This window comes from Lepisosteus platostomus, chromosome 8 (assembly GCF_059453375.1).
Source record: "Lepisosteus platostomus isolate fLepPlt1 chromosome 8, fLepPlt1.hap1, whole genome shotgun sequence".
In the NCBI taxonomy this organism is placed as follows: domain Eukaryota; kingdom Metazoa; phylum Chordata; class Actinopteri; order Semionotiformes; family Lepisosteidae; genus Lepisosteus; species Lepisosteus platostomus.
In genome coordinates this window covers 12,335,652-12,354,448 of record NC_142618.1, presented here as the reverse complement: position 1 = coordinate 12,354,448, position 18,797 = coordinate 12,335,652, and the positions used below count along the sequence as shown (strand labels likewise).

At 34.9% G+C, this 18,797-nt stretch overlaps 1 protein-coding gene across 7 annotated transcripts in view; it reads right to left on the bottom strand.

The window, feature by feature from the left end:
- Nucleotides 1-18,797, bottom strand: part of pcmtd1 (protein-L-isoaspartate (D-aspartate) O-methyltransferase domain containing 1) — a 29,888-nt gene that overhangs the window by 8,567 nt on the left and 2,524 nt on the right. For 3 of the 7 annotated variants that reach the window (XM_088642463.1, XM_088642462.1, XM_088642464.1), the window contains 2 exons: nucleotides 6,987-7,195; nucleotides 1,117-1,580 (listed from right to left, as the gene is read on the bottom strand). In XM_088642463.1, coding sequence (XP_088498589.1) covers nucleotides 1,117-1,423 — 307 coding nt within the window. In that variant the 5' untranslated portion in view covers nucleotides 1,424-1,580; nucleotides 6,987-7,195. Of the gene's footprint in view, nucleotides 1-1,116; nucleotides 1,581-2,608; nucleotides 2,723-6,986; nucleotides 7,196-18,797 lie in introns of all 7 variants that reach the window. The other 4 variants (XM_088642467.1, XM_088642468.1, XM_088642465.1 and 1 more) reach the window with 3 other exon arrangements.

Here is an 18,797-nt window from a genome sequence, read left to right as displayed (position 1 = left end):
AAAAATATCTTTCGTACAAAACCTATTAACATTGGAGAATTGCTAAATATATTTTTAAATGATCAGAATATGAAATAAGCCTTCATATTTTAATAGTACGCATTAATGGGACATTGTACAGGTAGTTTTATTATAAAGCTAACTTATAAATCTTCAAAAGAACAATTAAGAAAATATAGAACTCACAGCTTTCCTGTTCTTTTAACTGCTTTAATGCTTTCAACTGCGACTGTTTTTAATATGCATTACAACATTACTCCTTGGTTATTGAGGGCTGCTAAAACACTGAGTACATTTATGGATTACACCTTTATTGATTTAAGAATGTTTACTTTTATGAGTTATAGTCCTTTTTACAAGCCCATAAGGCCTATATTCAATTTATTTTAAACACAAGCATCTGTTTCATTACAATTGTCGTGGTTAATGACTCAAAGTCCATCAGACCATCTTCTGAACATTTGGCTAAATCACAATGTTTTGAAATTGTACCAAACCTTAGATTCATCATAATATCTAATCCTAAACTAACCATCAGATTTTATGGCTTAATTTTATAGTACAACTGTAACCTTAAAGTTACTTGTTCCTTTGCAGTCTACGCATGCTGATGCAGCCACCTTCTTGAACTACCTCTTACCACACAGTAGTCTGATCTCACTAAATCTCAGAAACTAAGCTTCTGTGACTGTGCCTGGTCTTTACCGGGATGGGAAACCTCTACAGAAAATCAGGCTGTTGGTCTTACCAAACCAATAGCCCAGTACTGTCACCAAATATGGCTACAGAGGATTCAATGCTGTAAAAGATACCATCCTTCAATTAAGACATTAAACCAATGTTCTGATTGCCTTGTCATTAAAGATCCCATAGCACTGTTCATACTGTAAGTATAGGGGTATTAGAAAACAGAAAACTTCAGTGGTGGGTGAAGAGGGTCCACTTCTATATGTGAGATGTTTGGGGATGTAGTGGGATGAAATGCACTACGCAAATGCAATGACTTATTCTTTTATTAATTATAAAAGTGTCAAGAAGAAACTAGGCTGAGTAGGCACATGGGTTGCAAAAGACAATCTGATCATATTTAGCAATAAAGAAGAGATTTGACATTACCTATAATTAAGCCCACCATAGTACTCAAGTATCCTGTTCCACTTCCTAGGTTAAGGAAAGACAATCCCTGTTGAAGTTTCAGTGCTTCCATCACCTCAGAGTAAATGCATGGTGCTGACAAGTGAATATTTCCATGCTTCCAGGCCAGGTCCTTGTAGGCGTTCTCTCTGTAACCCTCTAGGTAGTAATCACCTCTGTCGATGGCTCGAAAGGCTTGTTCCACCTTCTCAGTGCGTATATACTGAGCCTCTTTAAGATTGTCAATCAAGTCATCATTATCCTCTCCAGCACTCACAGCTCCTCCCATGGCTGGTGAAGGAGAGAGCTCTCTGGCCTTCAAACTTTCAGTAACTTTTGATCTTCTCTTTCACTACAACAAGCAACGCTGCCACATGGAGAGGCCACTTAAGTGATGTGTTGGTACTCTTTAAGCAGTGTATCAGATCATCACAGCAAGTGTAGATCTGAAATACAGGGAGAGAAAAAAAGCAAGAAGTAATACATTTCATGTTAAGCTGCAAAATGCTAAGGCAGCAGATCATTACAAAGCCTCTGCAACACTAAATGTGTGTGGAGGGAATAAACATTGCTAACACTGCTAATGTCTGGATAAGGCTTTCCACAAGAATATCCATTGACTCTTATGACAGTCATTTATTTATATTTATTTATGACTATATTTGGGAGAATTATATCTTAAATTTTGAACTAGAAGTTACGGACATTATAAAATAAACAGTAAAGCCCTCAAGGAGAATTTCAAGGATTCAGGATTATTGTGCTGTGACCTACGTGGGCCTATGCCAAGTTCAGGGTCACAAGGATAAGACCTAAAAGGCTCTTACTCACAGAAAAATGTTAATATTCTAGTTTTTATTAAACCAAAAAAATAGATAAAGGCATATACTCTTAACATAGCCACAGTTTGAACTATGGAACTATGGGCAAACAGACTTTATAACTGGTCATATAAAAAAATATATGTAACAGTTTTAACACTTTCTTATCAGCATGATAGTTTATGAAACTTCCTTTAAGAACAGGAAACTGGTTGCAGAGCCTTAAGGAATTTCCTGTTAAACCTGTTGACCAACACACAACAGTTCATTGTTTATAGTACAATGTATCCATTGTGATGCTTACTTACAGCAGAGGTTAAAATGTTTTTTTATTTTGTTTATTTTTCATGACTTTTCAAGAAACTAAAAGAGCTTTACAAGAGTACACACACAATACATAACAGAAGTAAAGATGAAAAAAGGTTCAGGCAAATGACAGTTAAACTCAAGAGTTGGAGTAAACTTATGCACTAAATCCTTAAAATATTCTGGAACTAAATCATTCTGTGCCCTAATATGTGTGAAGTAAAACCTTAAAGTTCATTCTATATTTCAGGGGAATCCTGTGTTGAAGTGAAGAACTTTTAGCTAACATGATAAAGTTCTATGAGCATACTTGAATCTTATTTAGCACCTTGTGTGCCACAACATACCAGTGTGCCGTGGAAAGGTCCAAGGTGTGCCACAGAATCAGAAAAGATAATATTTCAAAAGTGTGTACCATGAACTTCATGGACATCTTCCCAGTATTAAACAAAGTATTAGTCCTGTTAATTAAAAAAAAATTTAATTCTGGCAAAAAAGTCAAATACTTTACACAGCAAAAGTGTACTCAATATGGCATGCAAGAAATAATATTATTGGTTAATGTCATAGCTGATTATTTTGAAATAATTTGTTGTGCTGCAAAACTCTAGGACATTAATATACCTGGCATGGAAATACTTGTTTGGGAGATTCCACCCGAAGGCACAAAGAAAGGAGTTACAGTTGGGTAATCTTGAATAAATTGCAATCAGAAATATTTCATCATAAGGCAGCCAGAGTCTATACTGAGGCAGATGAAAGAAAGGTGAGCTTGGGACATTCCTAAACCATGTTAAATGACAACATTGGTTACCGAGGTTTCTTATTTCTCTCAAAGTGTTTTTTGGCAATGCTAGAATCAAACCTAAATTCATCTACTTTACAAAGCTGATATTAAATGCATCACAGCTTCATTTAAGAAATTTCTGTAGCATTCATAACCCAATGCCAAAAAGATACCTGTAAAGTGCAGATAATGCAGCACCATCTCATTTGGTCTGCAAATTACAATCTTGAAAAATGCAATAGTTCCTATAAAGAACAAATTAGCTCGTATCTTCAGTAATGCACCACTCAATTTTTCTATTCTCTTGTGATATTGCTCCATAATATTTACACATCTTTTTCTTACACTAATAAAATTATATGATTTACAATGCGTTCATATATACAATGTGTGCAAAAGTGTGTAAACAATATTTCACAGGGCAGTAGAAGGTCTTTGAAAGTTCATGTGTAGATTTTACTTCAGTTTCATCCAATCTAATTACAGTTTCCAAAACAACTGGCTGCACTCAAACAGTGCCGTGGAGAAGATACAAAGGACAGACCTAGATATTATCAGAACTAGAATAAGGTGCTACATTTAACAGCAAACAGAGCAATCTGATAGCCAAATATGAAAATAATAATAATTGCTTACGCTTATATAGCGCTTTTCTGAACACTCCACTCAAAGCGCTTTACAGGTAATGGGGACTCCCCTCCACCACCACCAATGTGCAGCATCCACCTGTCTAAAATGTCTAAACAGTTCAACAAATATAATGCAAACTGGAGGTGAGTCCTGTAACTTATTTTAAGATTGTTTTTTTTTTTTTTTATTTGAGAGACCTCATTTAGAAAAATCACTCAGTATATTTATGCTGCTATGGCAGTGTTATAACCTTTCCACACAAACATATCACAGAAAATCTTTCCACCAGAAATCAAGTTCCAATCATTTCAGAAGCAGTATTACTGCTAATTTAACTTGAAAATGAATAATTCGGAACTACTTGGTCATATCAGTTGTTGTCTTTTTCTGCCATTTTTCTTATTGGATTTTTTTTCCCCATTTGGAAAGAACACTGATAGTAAGGTCAAAACATACAGCACGGGTACTTTTTTCCTTCTTGTGCACAAGCATACAGTATACTTCAGTTTAAATCAAAATTATTGTAGCACTTCAGAACCAGCACAGCAATTCAAACAGTTGTAATAGGTTTGGGCACTCTTGGAAACACCTTGTAAGGTCCTTCAGAGCTCTGACAAAATATCAGTTCTATACCGAACAGGAAATTCACACAGGATACCACACCACTTCAGAGACACCCCTGAACTATAGTTTGCCCATGTGAAAAAGGTTCAAGTGTCTTTTAGTTGAGTTCATCATTTTCACAGCTGGGTGCTTAGCTTGGATGCAAGTCTAATTCTTAGAAAATAATCTGCATATGGGGACTGATTAAAAAATATGAAGAGGAATACTGTATATTACTTGATCTATTTTTGATTTCTTTCAATGCTATAGTATTTCTCCTTTTCTCTTTATCTCACATAACTCGACAGCATTGTTGGTTGTGGAACGACATTCACTTCCCAAATATAACCCCGGCTTTGGGATCCCGTATGCAGAAAACCCATTTACTTGGATTAAAAGGAAATCAATTTTCCCACTAGTCATTACGCACGGCTATAAAAAGGATGATACTTTGGAGACTACTAGAACGGAGTAACAGCTTTCTAATGAAAAATAATTACTCCATTTATTTAACCGTAGCAAATTAAATATGCAGATAAGTAATTAAATAGTGGATCTGGAAGCATCAATAATTGTGAAATGGAGATCTATGTATTTATTTCTATAATATCCCTGCTATTTACTGAGCACAGATAAGGCCAAAGGAAACAGCACACAAAAACATCTGAAATCATTTGAATTCAACAACACTGGACAACAAATGTATTTTGGAATTCTCAGCTTACTGTGTGTATATTTATATATATATTTTCTACACATTTTTAAATAAAAATGTATTTAAAAATGTTACAGCTTACATTGATTGATTACATTTATAATCATATCAAAACCAACAAATTTACCCTAATTCATTTTACAGTGTTATATGTTCATAGCCGTTACGGCTACAAATCCACCTTATACAAGGGACAGTGAAAATGTCCTTTTTAAATAGCATGCAATTCAGGTAAATGTTTAATCATTTGTAAGTTGAGACCGTGAAGGAAATAGTGTAAAAGGGTATTCAGATATCTTAAATACACGTGGATGCAATTTACAACACATCTAACTAAAGGAATATTAATGAGCATAACCAAACCAAGTTGCGTCATACCTACTAAAGGTGCTTCATATTCTGGCAAAAAGCTAAATACCGTAGCTCACCGGAAAATGTCTGGACAAAAACTGATGTAGAAATACCGATTTCCAGTCTCACCTAGATTATTCCTGTATGCCTGCTTTCAGCCAGCATGTCAGTTCTGAATGTGAATGACTTTGTGAATTGTGCACATTAAGAGATGACCAGAAAGAACAAGAAATTCAGACAACGAAACTACACAGGCAATACAGCTTAAGACCTCTTGGTTTTAATAACATCATAGAGAATGCTGTAACAGTATGTCACAAATAGGATCTACTGTACCACATTTCAGATAAGTGCACTAAGAAAAAAGAGCTACCAGCTTGTTGGTAGGTTTTGCAGCTGTCAATATTCCCTTGCCAGATGCATGCTTTTCTGTTGTTCAATTTGCATTTTCAAACATTTTCATTAGAAAACTAATAGATTCTGCTACTAAAAGTAAGGTAAAAATCACGATTTTGTTTAGTATTTTGTTCCTGCAAATTGTCTGCATTATCTAAAGTACTAAAAATGTACATTCGATATATTCAAAATTTCAAAATGTGACATTTGCCTGATTAAAACAATCATTGGGACTCACCATAATGGGAAATACAGTATAGAAAAAGTTTCCTTTGACCTTCACTGCACTTTAGTAACCATGTGCAAAGAAAACAAAACTGATAATGAGAAATGACTCTGCACGACATTACGCAAAAGCATTAACATCCCAAGAGGGATGCAAACTGTTATATCCTGAAAATATATTTTGCTGTACCAATTGAACAAATTGTATTATTTTCTTTGCACACCTTCTTTGTATGTAAGAATAAGGATACTGATTAAGCTCTTTATGTAAATACATGTCTTATTTCAATTCTATATCCATTCATTAACTCAGATCACCAATGTTAATAATTAAAACCAGTAATGAGCTAAATGTTTGCTTCCAACATGAAAATACTATACAGCACAAAGCACTAAAATAATTCATTTTGTGAAAATGGATACTGTTGCTTTAAATTGTAATTAGGAGTGGCAATCACTATACCTCTATATAGGTATACCTCACTATACCTCTATATATACAATCCTCAACAACCAGAGTATTTGAATATACAATTTCTGAAAGACATAAGTAACTATAGCTTTCAAATGTTCAAATAAGGCTTAAAGTATGACACTAAGGTTTAAGGGAAATTGTTTAAAAGGTTTGTCACAAGGTGCAATGTTTTTGTTATTTATATACCCGTGGTATGCTGTGATACAGGGGGAAAAAAACATTAATAGAAAGTAACCCTTCCCAGAAGAAAAGCTATTGCCACAGGTTGTCAGTAACATCAAGAAAATAATACTCCTTGAAACAAGCATTAAATTATGACTTGCTCAACCCATAAACATGTCTCGTCTGCACTTTTTACATGTGTAAAAATTAATTTGCAAGTATTATTTATTTAAATTAGAATAAGTAATAGGTTTATTCCATGCTGAAAAGAGAAGAAAGAAAACACGTTTCGGCTGAGGAGCCTTCTTCAAGTGACACCTGAACTTATTTTTTAACTGTATAAAATACAATAACAGTTAATTACACCTGATAAAATCATACCTGATAAAGTCCTTTGTTGTCAAATTTTCCTGTTCTCTACTAAATCTGTAATGAGTAAGTATCACCTCACTGAACACTCAGCTTAATCCAAGTCTATTCTTTCACAAGCATGTTCCTCATCATGGAAATCCAAGGAGTAGTATTTGCTGTGTGGACCACATCTCTTTACAGGAGGCAGCTATTTCCAGATGTTCTGTCAAAGATGAAATCTATAATAAGAAAATAGGATAATAACTTTCACAAATGTGTTTTCTATTAAAAAGGCAAATATTTTGTGGTGAAAAGCAACCGTATACAGTAACGGAAATACAGAAATTACAGAAAAGTTTCAATTTACACATATTTACTTACTAAATTATCACTTATTGTCAGGTAGCAGAAAAACAGACGTTGCAGCTTATACAATCTATTCATATTGACAAAATGAAGTCCTTCTTCACATCTGTGCTGTATGTAACATGCTGAGGCAGGTTTGTGAAAATGCACACTGTTGGGAATGGAATGATTGAAGACTGAAGCCAAGCATGATGTAAAGATCTTCAGAGCAAATTTATATAGGTGATAGATAATTCAGTAGAGTTTTTTACTAATAACCTTGTTTCAAAGAAGAAATGGTGTCAATGAGCACCTGATTACTCAAAAACCTTGGCTAAGGAGAGGAAACAGAACAGAAAGTATGAAATTCCCAATTTTTTTTAGATGCATTTCAGAATTTCTTTTGTGCAATGTGGATCAATTCCTATTTCCCCATTTCTGTATTTTTGCAAATTTCAGGCAAACGTCCAGGATTTTACATAAATCTCCTGAAAGTTGACCCATCCCAATTGGACATTTCTTTATATTTCAATCATCTTGTTTTCATTTGTTGATTTCTGTTGTCCCTGAAACATACACTGTAACTGATTACTTCAATCTCCTTAAGATGAGCAAGCTCTAAAAATGTGCCATTTGCTTTCAGCTCACTGTTAACCCAACTACAATGCTCATTTCTCTCTGGTTAATTTAGTTTTGTAAGACCCTGGAATAAGCTTCCTAACCCTGTTATTGAAGCTGATACCCTGGCTTCTTTCACAGATGGCTGGAAGAGGTGCCTAGATTAATTAGTTACTAAATGATCTACCAAATGTCCATCTCTTGTTTATAAACTTTTACGTTGTCTCAGTCTTATTTAGAAATGGACTGGTTTGGTGTAAAAGATATGATTATACCCACATTTTTCATGCGATTCCAATAAAGTCCATTGGTCTTTAATGTTTTCCTATTTAAGGATGTTAAAGATATACAACCTGATTATGTCAGATCTTAGACACCAAGCAAGGCTGAGCCTAATCCGGATAAGGATGGAAGATCTTTCAGCCAACTTTTCACAAACATGGCCCTGGATCACCATACGTCTTTTGGTTTTCATGTAAACTTGTTAAAAATGGTACAAAGTTTAATGAAATTTGATGCATTGCTTCGGCATTACTTGGTTTAACAAACCTTAATTTTTCTCAAATATTATTTGTGCTAACACTGAGATTTTACTTCATAAGCACTGCCACAATGTCTTGATAAGTGTTAGTGTTTCAGGAGTATTGTACAAACACTTAAAGGATGTTTAATTAAATGAAATAATATTAGGCTGAAATATGATTGACAAATATCTACCAAAACTAGATTTTTTTACTGCAGATATGTCAATGCAGATGAAATCACTACAATATTTTCAATAGGTGTTAAAGAATAATAAATTTCTATGTTTCATATCACTCTGTAAATTAAATTCAACTATTTTGGTAAACACAATGCTCAGGACACATACAAAAATCTTCTTAGCATGTTAGAAATAGCACTAGCACACTATTTCTGAGATTAATCAAATCACATAGGATATACAGTGCCTTGCGAAAGTATTCGGCCCCCTTGAACTTTTCAACCTTTTGCCACATTTCAGGCTTCAAACATAAAGATATAAATTTTTTATTTTATGTGAAGAATCACCAACAAGTGGGACACAATTGTGAAGTGGAACGAAATCTATTGGATTTTTGAAACTTTTTTAACTAATAAAAAAATGAAAAGTGGGGCGTGCAAAATTATTCGGCCCCCTTGCGTTAATACTTTGTAGAGCCACCTTTTGCTGTGATTACAGCTGCAAGTCACTTGGGGTATGTCTCTATCAGTTTTGCACATCGAGAGACTGAAATTCTTGCCCATTCTTCCTTGCAAAACAGCTCGAGCTCAGTGAGGTTGGATGGAGAGCGTTTGTGAACAGCAGTTTTCAGCTCTTTCCACAGATTCTCGATTGGATTCAGGTCTGGACTTTGACTTGGCCATTCAAACACCTGGATACGTTTATTTGTGAACCATTCCTTTGTAGATTTTGCTGTATGTTTGGGATCATTGTCTTGTTGGAAGATAAATCTCCGTCCCAGTTTCAGGTCTTTTGCAGACTCCAACAGGTTTTCATCCAGAATGGTCCTGTATTTGGCTGCATCCATCTTCCCCTCAATTTTAACCATCTTCCCTGTCCCTGCTGAAGAAAAGCAGGCCCAAACCATGATGCTGCCACCACCATGTTTGACAGTGGGGATGGTGTGTTGAGGGTGATGAGCTGTGTTGCTTTTACGCCAAACATATCGTTTTGCATTGTGGCCAAAAAGTTCGATTTTGGTTTCATCTGACCAGAGCACCTTCTTCCACATGTTTGGGGTGTCTCCCAGGTGGCTTGTGGCAAACTTTAGACGAGACTTTTTATGGATATCTTTGAGAAATGGCTTTCTTCTTGCCACTCTTCCATAAAGGCCAGATTTGTGCAGTGTAAGACTGATTGTTGTCCTATGGACAGACTCTCCCACCTCAGCTGTAGTTCTCTGCAGTTCATCCAGAGTGATCATGGGCCTCTTGGCTGCATCTCTGATCAGTCTTCTCCTTGTCTGAGCTGAAAGTTTAGAGGGACGGCCAGGTCTTGGTAGATTTGCAGTGGTCTGATACTCCTTCCATTTCAAGATGATCGCTTGCACAGTGCTCCTTGGGATGTTTGAAGCTTGGGAAATCTTTTTGTATCCAAATCCGGCTTTAAACTTCTCCACAACAGTATTACGGACCTGCCTGGTGTGTTCCTTGGTCTTCATGATGCTCTCTGCGCTTTCAACAGAACCTTGAGACTATCACAGAGCAGGTGCATTTATACAGAGACTTGATTACACACAGGTGGATTCTATTTATCACCATCAGTCATTTAGGACAACATTGGATCATTCAGAGATCCTCGCTGAACTTCTGGAGTGAGTTTGCTGCACTGAAAGTAAAGGGGCCGAATAATTTTGCACGCCCCACTTTTCATTTTTTTATTAGTTAAAAAAGTTTCAAAAATCCAATAGATTTCGTTCCACTTCACAATTGTGTCCCACTTGTTGGTGATTCTTCACATAAAATAAAAAATTTATATCTTTATGTTTGAAGCCTGAAATGTGGCAAAAGGTTGAAAAGTTCAAGGGGGCCGAATACTTTCGCAAGGCACTGTATATTTCTGTACAACTTATTTCTGGTATATTTAAAGAATTAATTTGTAGCACGTTCAATACAGACTCTAAATAGAATAAGGTCCACTTACAAAATGAAAAAAATATATAAATAGTAGTAAATTCACACTTTTGAGGAGGGGCCTGCAATACTAGGATTAACAACTCATCCAAATATTTTATCAGAAATTATAGCTACAGACCTTAGAATTAAATGACATGAGCCAAAGCCAAGCAAGCAAAAAAACCTTCATCTGGAGGCCACTCACTACCTTTATCTGCACCTCCACATCTGTCTCAGGCAGTGGCACTTTATACAGTGAAGATATCCCTCAATTTGGTGAATTGTTAATGGATAACAATGAAGTTCAGCCTTTTAATTCTGTGCATTTCACAAAAGCCAAGAATCGATAATCCAATTCCCAGTATTACTAATTCTGCAGCACCCATTTTTGTTCATCTATGCTAGTTTATCCTTAGTTTTGTGTAGTAAAAATAATGCTTAGAAAATGGGCAAAAAAATAATTTAATTGAACATGAATATACTTTGGACACACTACTGATTACATGCAGAACATCAAAACACAATTACACAAATGGTACTGGAAAAATCATACTAATTATAGACATTGATTAAGTGTTTTGGTGTCATTTTGATTCATTCTTCTTATTTTATATGATTTTCAAAGCAGAAATGTATCATAATTGTAGTGTTAAATTCCCTAATCAATCCAATGCCCTTCTGGAAAAGTGTAACTATTGGATGCCACCATCAAATGTGTATTTTAGGTAAAATGCCATTACGGTTGCAACCAGAAGAAGTTTTGAAGTACCACTTGTAGATAGTCTGAAAAACTTTTATCATTGCTGACCGAAGTTGGGGATAAATGATAATGGTGTCCCAATTTGAGGCCCAGAGATGTGTGTTATTCAGCTGCTGAGATGACCAAAATAGTGGCAGAAGTGTAAACAACAGCAGGTAAAACACCATAATCCAAGCACATAAACTCACAGATTATCTTTAGTGTGTTTTAAGCAGCCTTTCTGAGGTGCTACTGATAAGATAGGGAGCCATCCAACATCATTTCAACACTTTAGCTGCAAGGTCATTTTGCACTTTTTCTCCACAAAAGGTTGCAGCTCAGAGGCTGAGTACATTGTGATTTGCAGATGAAATGCAGAAACAATAGACTGGGTTTAGGTGCAGTATTTGTGGTGGGCACTTTGCTTGCAAATACTTTAAACAATACTGGTGCCAGGGCACTACCCTTAATTATTAAGTGATACTGACCTTCTGCCATAGCTAGATTACTATCTTTCTGTTGCACAACACTGTACACAGAAGCTACAGTATTTCAGGACAAGACAGCAGCAGGGAAAATTTTAGTATCAACTCAAGACAGGATTGAGGTGATGATGTCAGCCTTGGCCCATGGGCCACCTTTAAAGCAGACTCTTGAAATTCAAAATCTATAACTCACATCATCAAAACACTCACAGCAGATGTTTGGTCAATGGAACAAAACAAAGCTTCAAAGTGATTACAAAAATTCACCCTAAATCCACGCATCTTGAAGAATGGACCCAGAAATAAAGATGCATCAACTGAATGTTGAACTAATGCAATTACATTCTGCTGGTTTTGTTTCACTTTAAGAGCACTATTCGTGCAGCACTGTTTTAAAAGTACTTTTTAAAAGTAGCAGCAACATTACAAGAGATCCTTGAGTATTTACAAATTAACACTAAGTTGCATTGTATGTCCAGCACACCTGAAACCATATATTTACCCATGACTTCTTAATTTTTAAGAGTTTAATGTAAACACCATGCTTGCTACACTGTCAATAACCACCATTTGTTGTTTTTTTTTCCCAGGGAGCCTACAGGCATTGACTACATCTCAACTTCTCACCAATATTAGATGCTATGTGCTTTTCAAGCCATTTCTTATTTCAAGCCTCTTGACTTCTGGCACATTTCTGTCATATATTCTTCCACTTGATTTTCACATATCCTTTGTTAAACTGGCCAGTTCTAACATTGTGATCTTCACCACTCTGCCTTTGTGTGAAATATAATTTAAGATGCTTTCTAATACAGAAATTAGGTATGAGAGTTCCAAAAAGGAAAGCAGTTTTAAAAAACAGGAATAGGTCTCTGATCCATGCATAAGGTTAAGAGTGTCTGAATATTTAATCTGCAGTAGGTGACTTTATAAACAACAACCTATAAAACTATTTAAAAGCTAAATAAATCGGATACGTCTTACTAAAAATGCAGAAAAATAAATCAACAAACTAGGCTAAAGCAATCATCTCGTATCAATCCAATAAAATTAGACTAGTTTAATTGTAATGCACTTATTAAACTAAACCTAATTAGTATAGTAATTATACAATTTCATTTATTAATTAATTAAGAATGCCAATTAATATACTGACATTATTTCTTATTACTGTGACCACACACCTACTAATAATAATTTAAACAGGTCCCATGATCCCAGAGATTGTGATATGCCATATCTCATATTCAAGATATAAAGTGTTGAAAACTACTATAACTACTATAAAGGTTCAACATAACCTGCATGAATATGGCATTCATAGCCAGACAGTAAAGAAGAAACAAATAGAAGCAACTTACATTTTCCAAATCAATTGTAAACTGAAAGACAATTGAATTATATCTTACCCTCAGATCAAGTGATAAATGATAGGTTTTTGAAAATGCTCATCAACATTATGTTGAGCATATAAAAGGAAAAGCATTTATCAAAACAAGATGCACAGCCACTGTGAAATATGGAAGAGGGTGTCATTTGTGGGGGTTGTTTTGCATCTATGGGTTTATTATTAAAATAGGGTGAATCACCAAGAACTCCATCACATACCAGGACATTTAGGCCAGAGTCCTGGTTCCTTCTGCCAATAAATTTAAGCTTGGCTGAAAATGAGCATTCCAGCATGACAACAATCCAAAGCATACATACAAACCGTTTACTTCAAATAAAATACATGTTCTAAACTGTTGGCCATTGCAAACTACAGAATTCAATCCAATTCAATATAGTAATTCAGACACTAGGAGGCAGTTCTCAAATCAGACCCTTTGGTTTAACTATTCATCTAATAAATGCTATTTTAAATGTATAGGCAAGACAATATCCAATCCATAATTGTTTTCCATTATATGAGGTCCTTTCTCCTTATTTTATCAGGTGTTTGAAGAAATTTACATTTGCAATTTGAATTAAAGGGCACAATTTGAACTTAAAATTTCCCTGACCGATTACAGTATATATTTTTCCACTAAGAGGAAAAATTGCTTGCCACTTCATTGTCATGGCAATGTCAATTTTGTATTTTATGTCCTTTGTTGTATTGTATTTTGTATTGTTTGTTTTTCAGCAATTTTCCTAATTCTCCGGGTAATCAGAAATACAGAACTACAGCAAAATGGCTAGAATGGACTTCTTCCACTTTTCCATGCTGTCACAGTGCTTCAGCAAACAAACTGATGAGTTGTCTCTGGTTCCTATTTTAGGACACCAAAATGAAGTGTTCACAGTCAGTATAATGGAACTTGAATTACTGTTACTATTTTTACATTGGTCACAGCAGTATCATTAACATCCTCTATTACAGTCTGCATATTTCTGTCATTGTACACTGAGTGGTGCATGACAGCTAAAAAACATCTCAGTGTGTGGAGAATTTCATTGGTACTTCAGAGTCAAACAAGTTTGGGGTGAAAAAAAGCTGTTCTGGGGCTCACAGACTTCTCATGATAAGAAACACAGGTTGGTTCTATATTATAACATAAAATCAAATGTCTTGAAGGGAGACAGCTCTTTGTAATGTCAGCTTTAAAGGTACAAACGCCATTCAAAGAACTTACATTTTATTGCATGTCAAATGTTCTGCACAGCATCTGCCAATGAAAACCTAATAGCAACTTATATTATGAAATAATAATTATTTCAATCCTACAAAAGGAATCTAAATATTGATTTTTGCACAGTGGAAATATTGGTGCTAAATCATGTTTCTTGTTATTAAAATAACCAGTGTAAAACCTCTAAGGGTCTTACATTATTAACTACACTATATAACAAGGAGGTGCTACACAATTCTGAAATAATAACACAAAGGGCACTGAAGCCAAAAATAGTAGAAGCTCATGAAATACTGCTGCTTTCTACTTTCCTTATTTTCTTTACAAAGGTTCTAGTCCAACTGCAGCTTTACCTGATTTCTAAATCAGGCAAACCTACAGATGGACTAGAACCTTTGAAAAAAAAAAGGTATCCACTAAAACAAAAACATGACTATTTAAGATTACCTAAACTAAACAATTATCTTTTTTTTTTCTTGACTGAAAGTGAGTTTTCAGCTCAACGGCAAGCATTATCTTCAAGAAAGTGGAGTTGCAAAATATTACACAGCTTGTTTTTTTTTTTTAAATCCTTACACTTTCACACTATGACTGAAAAAGATGTAAAACAATTCCACATGTGAAATTTGAACATCAAACAAATGTATCAACTGTCAAAACTTCATCAAATAATAGTAGGCATCTTAATAATTTAGGTTATTAAGATAAACAAAAATAAGAACCAGGACACATTTCAAATGAATTTTAAAATAAGGACAGGTTATTAATACACAAGCAAAAGGACTTCTTTCTTTTGTAACCTTTCTGTTGTTCAGGAATACACATCTGTAAATACAGGCTACAGTACGTCATTAATCCACAGACTAGTAAGCAGTGTTGACCTAGTTTTAAAGAACTGCCTCCAGCAGTTCTTGTGAAAAGACCACAATACTGCTAACAAGTTGATTTTATTTTACTAAATATTACATATGTGAAAAAGGAACATTACAGAGCAGTTATAATGATCATACATAATCATTCTCGATTAACATTTAAAAATGTTATTTGACGTTAATAATTTTACAAAAATTTAAAACAGACATGGTGGAGTTAATGTTCTGAACCACTGCTGTCAGCTTTAAGTGAACAGTTGAGTCAGGGCATTTAACAACTACCTTTCACTGCATTTCCTTTTTCCTATATTTAACAGTGAAGAAGGGTGATATTTAAACTGCAGTGAACTATTTCCCAGCTATAAATTCTGACAACCACTCTCATTTTATTGAAATAATAATAGATATTCTATTTAAGACTAAATAAAGACCATAAGCATTACTACATAGTACTCATCTAATGAATAGTGGTCAGACACTTAGTAGACACCTCTTCATACCACAAGAAATGTAAGTGCTGAAAGGTGGAGCTTGGAAAAAAAAGTCTTCAAAATAATTATTTGCATTTGTACAGAGCTGTTCATCCATAATTGTTTCAAAATGCTTTATATATAAGAGAGGACACTTCATTCACTGCTAAAATGTAGTGCACACATGGGCTATTCACAGCAGTCATTATGTGCCAGGCAATCCCACTACACAGCACATCAGTTGGAGAAGTGAGAAAATGCAGCACCAGGTTAATTAAGAGAAAGCTTTAAGAAGGATAGATTGTACAAGCACAGAATGTAATTCAGTCAGGACACAAGAATTAAAACACCTACTCTACGTTTCTGCACGATGGAATCTTTCTAAGTAGTCAGGACCTCTGGTTAACATCTCACCCAAAGGATGGCACCTACAACAACTCAGTATCTTCAGTCACTATAAAGAGACAGTTTTTTTAGACATTTAGGTCCAGAGGAAAGACCCAGTCTAGAGGTCTACAAATACTACTTACAGCCACAACCAGGTTTTCCACCCCAGTGCCATCCCATGTCCAGATTTAGTTTCAGAGATCTGATCGAGCACATTACAATGCGATCATGCTGCTAATATTTGTTACTTTTTATGCTTAAAGAAAGCAAAACATCACTAATAGATGTACATTTTGTGCATAAAAAACAAAGCAAGTGATTAGGATTAAAATACCTCAGTGGTTAGATCTTAAGTTTTAAGATATTACAATTTTGTGGTACTACCTACCTATAAAGATAATATTATTAATTAAGAGATTACTATCTCAGCAGACCTCCTATCTACAAGAAAGTGAAAAGGAACGTGTGTCAGTGGAATAAAGGTGGAAATATGTGCACAGCACAGTTCTGTTTTTGATGTATAGTTTGGTATTGAATGGACTTCCTACATGCATTCAATATACTTCTGAATATAATGTACATGAACCATTGCTATACTGAGCTTATGTGGGGAGTTCTTATATTTTAATTCCCACTTTATTATTCCATAATTCCCATTTTAAATACGCAGCCTTCTCTCTATTAGACCGCAACATGGAGAAGTCATACACTTGCAGAGTTTTCATCTGTTGCTAATTTAATAGTCAGCACTTTTGAAGAGTACCTCCCAACAGGTTAGATCAATAATGATGGTGCCCAAAATGCTCAGTTGTAAAAGACATATAGCTAGGTAACTAGTGTGATTTTTTTGTGCATAACCAATACATTACTATACATCTACAAATCACTATTGAAATGATCAGAGCATTTACAGGTAGTATAAGCAGGTTTTTATTGCATTTTATTTAAGTTTAAAATATCTTTTTTGTGGTTTAACAATTTACCGTTTGTTTTTTTCAGCACTTGTTTTTAGTGGTTAGCATTGCGGTCTCTCAGCACTGGGGTCCTGGGTAGCTATCTGCATTGAGCTTGTATGTTCTTCCCGTGTTCATGTGGGTTTCCTCCGACTTCCTCCCACAGTCCAAAATCATGCTGGTAGGTTAAGCTGGCCCTCGTGTTAACGTGTGTGTCTGCATCTGTATGTGCCTTACAATGGAGTGGCATTCCGTTCAGGGTGTATCCTGCCTTGCATCAGTTGCTTACAGGGATTACTTTCTATACACAGTATATTCAAAATTACCGCTACTCACATTTTGTATATGTATTCCAACACTCTTGTTTAAACAAATATAGAAATGCAAAGTTTACACTGTACAGAATGCAGTCATACAATTTTCAAGCTTTTATCACCACGATGACCATTAGTTTATAGACAGAACATATTCACAAAAGCTTATGAAAGCAAATGAATAAATACAAGATTAAAATTAAAATCAACAAAAGCAGTAATGCACACCTTACTGATTTTACATGCATGTTAGAAAAGTGGGCTTTAAAAAAGTTGCTGTTCTGTAATTGAAAGCAAAAGTTGAGTTTAACATACAGTATATAGCAGTTTTGTTAGCTCAGTAAGGTTTATATTGTTAAGTCTGTGATTCAAATTACAATTTACAATTCCAAAGCTGAGACATTTCTTTCCACATCACACAAATTCTAGGTTACTGCTAGACACTAGTCATTTCCAGCAGGTGAGGAAAACAATCCTTCAATGAAAACCAGAATGTCAGTCTCAGACACACGATATCCTATACTGAATTTAGAAGAACATAATGTTCGGATAATCCAAACATTAAAAATATCAAGGATGACAGGAGACAACTAGACTGGAGACAGTAGACTAGCCAATCTAACCTTCAGATATCAAACCAAAAGACAAAAAAAAATAATCTCTCAGCCACAAGTCTCAGTCAACACTGCAAGCATAGGTGTTTTAGCCGTTGTTTCTTGTTGCATGAAAAGGCAATACCATACCTGCCCAGTTCCAACTATACATTTCATGACGAGCGATTAAATAATAAAGGGACAAAAACTACACACTGGACATACAATAAGGTAATTATTTAAAATATCCTTTAACCCCAACTGCTCCAGGGGCCCCATAGAAATGTCTGACCCTGCGCTCTGACCCCAAGCTTCTCTGTGTGTCTCATGAGAGCAAGCTGGGGTATGTGAAAAAAGACCAATTCCTTATACATTGTATATTGTATTGTATATGGTCAATAAAGTGTTTTATCTTATCTCTCTCCGATAGTAGTTTTCTGCACCTGACTTAATCTGGAAAAAATTACAGTGAAAGTAGGCTAAATATTTAACAAAAATACTAAATTTAGTTGTTCTTATTTGGGTTTCTATTTACACATCGCTGTTGTTGTTTTCAAGTTTACCAACAGGTTGCTGCAAATTTGCTGCTCAAAGGTTTTAGGCTTACGTTGTAGCACTCTTTCCAGTCAAGTTCCTTCTTTATCCAGAAACATTACAAAAACTATGACCTTCTACTGAACTTTTACTCAACATTTAGCCAGTTTAATATAATCATTCCTTATAGATCTATATATTTAAGTACAAAAAATAGCCTTTTATAGATGGTATGAAAGTTATGAGAAGAACATCGCCACTACAACTTTTACAAAGTTCACA